The sequence below is a fragment of the Mus musculus genome, chromosome 16 (genome assembly GCF_000001635.26).
Source record: "Mus musculus strain C57BL/6J chromosome 16, GRCm38.p6 C57BL/6J".
In the NCBI taxonomy this organism is placed as follows: domain Eukaryota; kingdom Metazoa; phylum Chordata; class Mammalia; order Rodentia; family Muridae; genus Mus; species Mus musculus.
The window spans coordinates 89,202,530-89,208,626 of record NC_000082.6 but is presented as its reverse complement, the minus strand read 5'-3'; the positions used below and the strand labels follow the sequence as shown (position 1 = coordinate 89,208,626).

Sequence of the window (6,097 nt, the reverse complement as noted above, 5' to 3'; positions counted from 1 at the left end):
GTGCTATTTCTTTTCCTTTTTGTGAGGTTTTGTTTCCTTTGTTTTGGGGGGTGGTGGTGGTAAATTGGGTTTTTGTCCAATTTTAATTTAATTTTAATTTTAATTTTAATTTTTGTCCTTAAGAAAGGACTTAAAGTTGGGTGGATATGAAGGAGGAGAGGACTTGGAGGGTACAATCAAACTAGTTAAATTTTGAAAATTGTTTTAAATAATAAAAGATAGAGATAAATCTTCAAAAAATAGAGACCAAAGAATGACTGTATTCGTAAAGTTTATAAATTATCTTGTCCTAAACCAAAATAAATAACCTTTAGAGAACAGAAGAAAAACTGAAGAAAGCATCAAATAATTGAACGACATCCCATGATCATGGGCTGTCAGAATTAATGATTTAAGTACTATATGTACTAAATTAATGTACAGATTCAATGTACTCTATCAGAGTCCAAATTATATTGTTAGTAGAATAAAACAACACAACACCAAGATCATGAGATCTAAAAGCGCTCAAACATTCAAAACAATGTCGAGGAGAATGATGCTGAAGGCATTGTAAATACCTGATCTCAAATTATTCTTCAGAACCATAGTTAACAACAATTAATGCCACTAGCATCAAAACAGACACATGATTCAGTGGAAAAGAAGAGGAAGACCAAGGGATAAATCCATAGCACCATGGTTTACTTAATTTTGACAAGGATATCAAATAAACGTGCAATGCAAAATGTCTCTTGAGCAAATAGTGGTATAGAAACACAATATGTATGTGTATAAGAAAGAAATTAGAATATGACCTCAAAAGGGACCTAAAATCTTAATTTTAATCCTAAAATTTTGAGAAATTTAGTGGAAAACAAAAGTAAAATTTTCAAGACGAATTTTCATGAAAGAGCTCCAATGGCATCAGCATAACATGATAACACAGGACAGTGTGAAAGCAAAGCAAAACAACGACAAAAAAGCCTCTTGCATAGCCAGTGCCAGAGTAATGAAAGCTGGGGGAAGTCTTTGGCATCTACTCATCAGATCAGTGATTAGTACATTTAATACACAAAATTTTATTAAGCCACACCCTTGAGACTAAGAATAGTGGTCAAAGGCAGAGAAATAACAAAGTTAATTAAGTAATGCCAAAATACAACTAAAGGGGATATACTTCCTTTTCACACAGCTAAGTACTGTGTCTTTGGGTTTAGCCAATATTTGTATTACAACATTGCTTCAGAAGGGATGACAGATGGCTTGATTATTAAAGGACATGCCACACACCCAAGAGAAAAAACTCCATAAATATAGATAACTTTTTATGTATCCAACTAAGGATGCTCTGTACAACAGAATAATTATCTGTACACAAGGAAAGAGAACATGTGCTTCAGACAAGGCGTTAATACACAAAATTGATGTGGGACACACACAGCTAAACAGCCAAAAAGCTAAAATGATGCTAAAATGAGCAGAGAATTAGAACAAATATTTGTCAAAAGACAAGATACAAATGGTCAAAAGATATGATAAGGTTCTATTATGCTAATATCCCAGAGATGCCAATCAAGAACAAGATGAGATTGCATCTCACAACTGTTAGACAATACTAGAATGAAGAAAGATTAATGATGCAGACTTTGTAGAGAAAAGGGCACCCTTTTGCATTGTTGGACAGAATGTGAGATGGTACAGCCATGACAGAAAATATCATAGCATTTATCACTCCCTGTAACACATATAATAAATATATATAAATTATGTATAAGTATATATACTGAAATATTATATATACTAACTATGTAATATATATTTATAACAAAACCATACATATTAATACACACACACATATATATGTATATATATATATATCTTCTACATGTATATATGTGTGCCTATGTGTATGAAATAGAGGCCATGCCACCGCATTTTAACTAAAGGAAATCCAATCCATCTTAAAGTACTACCAACACTATCAAGTCCACAGTCACATTGTTCACAATAGCAAAGATATGGAGCCAATGTGCATGAGTAGATGTGCTTTTCTTTCTCTCTCTCTCCTTTCATTCTCCTCCCTCCTTCCCCCTCCTTCCTTCTCTTCCCATTTCCCTCTTTTTACCCAGATCTAAGTCCATTTTTAACATATCCTTTTATCTCCCACACCCCTTTCCTCTGTGAATACACAATGGGACCAAACGCATACAAATGAAAAACATATGAAAGCTGATGAAATATGGAAATTTACTTTTTGGAAAGTTTATTTGATAATACTTATATTTCTATACCCAGGTTGAGAGTCATATTTGATCATGTTAAAAAAAAATGTTTCAAAGATGGTGCCAAACTATAAGTGCTCACATAATCCAGTTGAAGGTGAGGGCATAAGTAGAAGATGCTAAGTTTCATATTTTTAAAATCAGATATTACATTATAAAGTTAGAATATTTGAAATTATTTAAGAGTTCTTGATGTGAAGAAGCTTATAAGCACTTCATTAAGACAGCAGTTTATAGGCAACATTCTGGGCAGCTGCTGAAGCTCTTCAGTAGAAGCCACAGGACCAGTATCTTCTATAGCAGAGTGGGCGGCAGCAGCCATAACCATAGCCACCATAGCCACAGCCATAGCCACAGCCATAGCCACAGCCATAGCCACAGCCATAGCCATAGCCTAGGCCACCATAGCCACAGCCCAGGCCTCCATAGTAGCTGCCATAGTAACACATGGTGTCAGGAGTGGAGAGTTCAGCTGAGGAATAGGAGTGTGTTTCTTTAGTTTGGATGTCACAATCTACCAAGGGCCTTTTATATGCCAGGGTTATTGTTGTGGAAACCACAGGCGTTGCAGCACCACATAGCTCACTGCTATGCTTCATAAAACACCCTAAGTGTTGTCATGTACTGGACACACAAGGCTGCATAACTGAGATAATTGTGCTCCTACATGATTCCACAGTCAAATCAGGGAATCTGATTTATTTTTCAACTCTTCATACCATTCCTTATAGTAGATTAGTGAATACATGACATGATTCTGTCACATGATACAAGTCATTACACTTTTCTCCATTATACATAGATATGCATATATTAATTTCCATTGACCTAGAGAAGGAAGAAGATTGATATTTTTCTCTCTTTTGTTTTGTTATTTTTGGAATGAATTTTGTATTGAGGAATAAGTTTTTTGAGTCTTTCTCGTGAACAATTGGTTAAGTTGTTTGTTATTTTGGTGGGCATTTGGCATCTTATATTAGTATATTTGGTGTTTTTCTTAAGCCTTTTTTGATTATAAATTGCTTTAAAATCAGCAGAACATACTTCTTTTAAAATCATGGTCATACAAGCTTTATATATAATCATATATAAAATTTAAAGAAAAAGGGCAATACATAAAGTTGAATCTACAAAAATACTATAACATTACATGAGATATTGTAAGAATGTATATTTGAAGATTCAAGTCTAACATCCACAAAATATGTGGCATTTTGCTTTTAGGTCTCATTTAGCTCATTGTTGTGGCTCCATTCTTTCTGTTACAATTTTCATAATTTCATTTATCCTAACAGAGGAATAATGTTTCATTCCATAAATCTAGCATAGTTTTATTACATGTTTATCTATAGATAGACCTTGAGACAGTCTGCTTTCTGGGTATATTGAATAGATCAGCAATGGTCACTGATAAGCAGGTTTAGTAAGATATAGAGACCTTTGTATATATTGCCAATCTTGGTAAACCTGGATCATGCAGTAGATCCACTTCTAGGATCTTTTTTTTTTTTTTTTTTTTGAGGAATGTTCACACAGAGTTTTATAGTAGCTGTACAAATTTGAGCTTCTAACAACTGCAAATACATGTTTCCCTTTCTCTAAATCCACACCAGCATTTATAGTCCTTTATGCTTTTCTTTTTTTTTTAATTGTTTTATTTATTTACATTCCAAATGTTGTGCTTTTCATTTTAGCCATTCTGACTGAGATAATGAGAAATTGCAAAATAGTTTTGGGTGTTTGATGGTGATCTTTATGGGAATAATGGTGTTCTTCACTGTACAGAAATTTTTAGTTTTATGAGGTCATGTTTATATGTTGATGGATTATGTCTTGAGTTACTGCTGTTCTTTACCTGAAATTCTTTTCTGAGCCACTGAGGTCATGGGCTATTCTTTGTCAGATTCCATTTTCAGTGTCTCATCCCTATTTTAATGTTAGCTCGATGAAGTTTAAATTACTATATCTCTTTAGAGGTCAAGATATCAATGAGTTAATGTAGATGTGCATGTGGTAAGTGCTCTCCATGGAGTTGAGGTAAAATGCAGTGATAACAATGGGGGAAAAGTTATAATAGAACAAGAGGGTTAAGTAGGCTGGATGAGGAAAAGCAAGAAAGTCATCATAAATAACACCAAAGACCTTATAAGAAAGTTGATGGAAATATGCTTGTCACTGTAGAAGCTTGCATTCCAAATATATTTAAAATGGAGTAACACTATAATGGGGGCTACAACACCCACCCTAGACTCAGCAGGATAACAAGTAAAAATGCCAGTATCAGACATATGCTATCTCTTTAGGAATTCTTGACCAGTGTAGCCCCATATGCCTCTAAAAATGGCAGGCTACAGCCAATGTTATTTGTTTATCCTTGAGAATCTGACCACAAGACCTTGTGGATGAACACATAGTTGAGTCACAGAACATGGAGAACTCAAGCTTTCCCTGACCTTGAATCTTCACACCACTGTGCAGCCTTTTCCCCTTTTTTATTAGATATTTTCTTCATTTACATTGCAAATGCTATCCCGAAAGTCCCCTATACACCCCCCCCCCCGCCCTGCATCCCAACCCACCTACTCCTGCTGCCTGGCCCTGGCATTCCCCTGTACTGAGGTATATAATCTTCACAAGACCAGGGCATCTCCTCCAATTGATGGCCAATTAGGCCATCCTCTGCTATGTATGCAACTAGATACATAGTTCTGGGGGGTACTGGATAGTTCATATTGTTGATCCTCTTATAGGGTTGCAAACCCCTTTAGCTCCCTGGGTACTTTCTCTAGCTTCTTCATTAGGGGCCCTGTGTTCCATCCAATATATGACTGTGAGCATCCACTTCTGTATTTGCCAGGCACTGGCATAACCTCACAAGTGTTAGCTATATTAGGGTCCTGTCAGCAAAATCTTGCTGGCATATGCAATACTGTCTGGGTTTGGTTGTTGTATATAGGATGGGCCCCTGCCTGGGGCAGTCTCTGGATGGCCCTTTCTTCCATCTCAGCTCCAAACTTTGCCTCCAAACTCCTTCCATGGGTATTTTGTTCCCCATTCTAAGAAGGGACAAAGTATCCACTCTCTGGTCTTCCTTCTTCTTGGGTTTCATGTGTTTTGCAAATTGTATCTTGGGTATTCTAAGTTAATGGGCAATGAGTACATATCATGTGTGTTCTTTGTGATTGGGTTACCTAACTCAGGATGATAACCTCCAGGTCCACCCATTTGCCTAAGAATTTCATACATTCATTGCTTTTAATAGCTGAATAGTACTCCATTGTGTAAATGTACCGCATTCTCTGTATCTATTCCTCTGTTGAGGGACATCTGGGTTCTTTCCAGCTTCTGGCTATTATAAATAAGGCTGCTATGAACATAGTAGAGCACATGTCCTTATTAAAAGTGGGGAAATCTTATGGGTATATGCCCAGGAGAGGTATTTATGGATATCACCATAGTACTATGCACAATTTTCTGAGGAACTAATAGACTGACTTCCAGAGTGGTTGTACAAGCTTGCAATCCCACCAACAATGGAGTTGTTACTGTCCCTCTTTCTACAAATCCTCACCAGCATCTGCTGTAACCTGATTTTTTGATCTTTGCCATTATGACTGGTGTGAGGTAGAATCTCAGAGTTGTTTTGATTTGCATTTACCTGATGATTAAGGATGTTGAACATTTTTTTCAGGTGCTTCTCATCCCTTCAGTATTCCTTAGTTAAGAATTCTTTGCTTAGCTCTGTACCCCATTTTTAATAGGGTTATTTGATTTTCTGGAGTCTATCTTCTTGAGTTCTTTATATACATTGCATATTAGTCCCCTATCTGATT

The 6,097-nt window shown here is 36.0% G+C and overlaps 1 protein-coding gene across 1 annotated transcript; it reads right to left on the bottom strand.

Annotated features, from left to right (window-relative positions):
• Positions 1-2,232: 2,232 nt before the first annotated feature.
• Krtap20-2 (keratin associated protein 20-2) lies at positions 2,233-2,766 on the bottom strand. The gene has a single exon (NM_001163615.1). It carries the CDS (start codon positions 2,711-2,713, stop codon positions 2,531-2,533), a length of 183 nt encoding a protein of 60 aa, NP_001157087.1. The 5' UTR covers positions 2,714-2,766; the 3' UTR covers positions 2,233-2,530.
• Between the last annotated feature and the right edge of the window lie 3,331 nt (positions 2,767-6,097).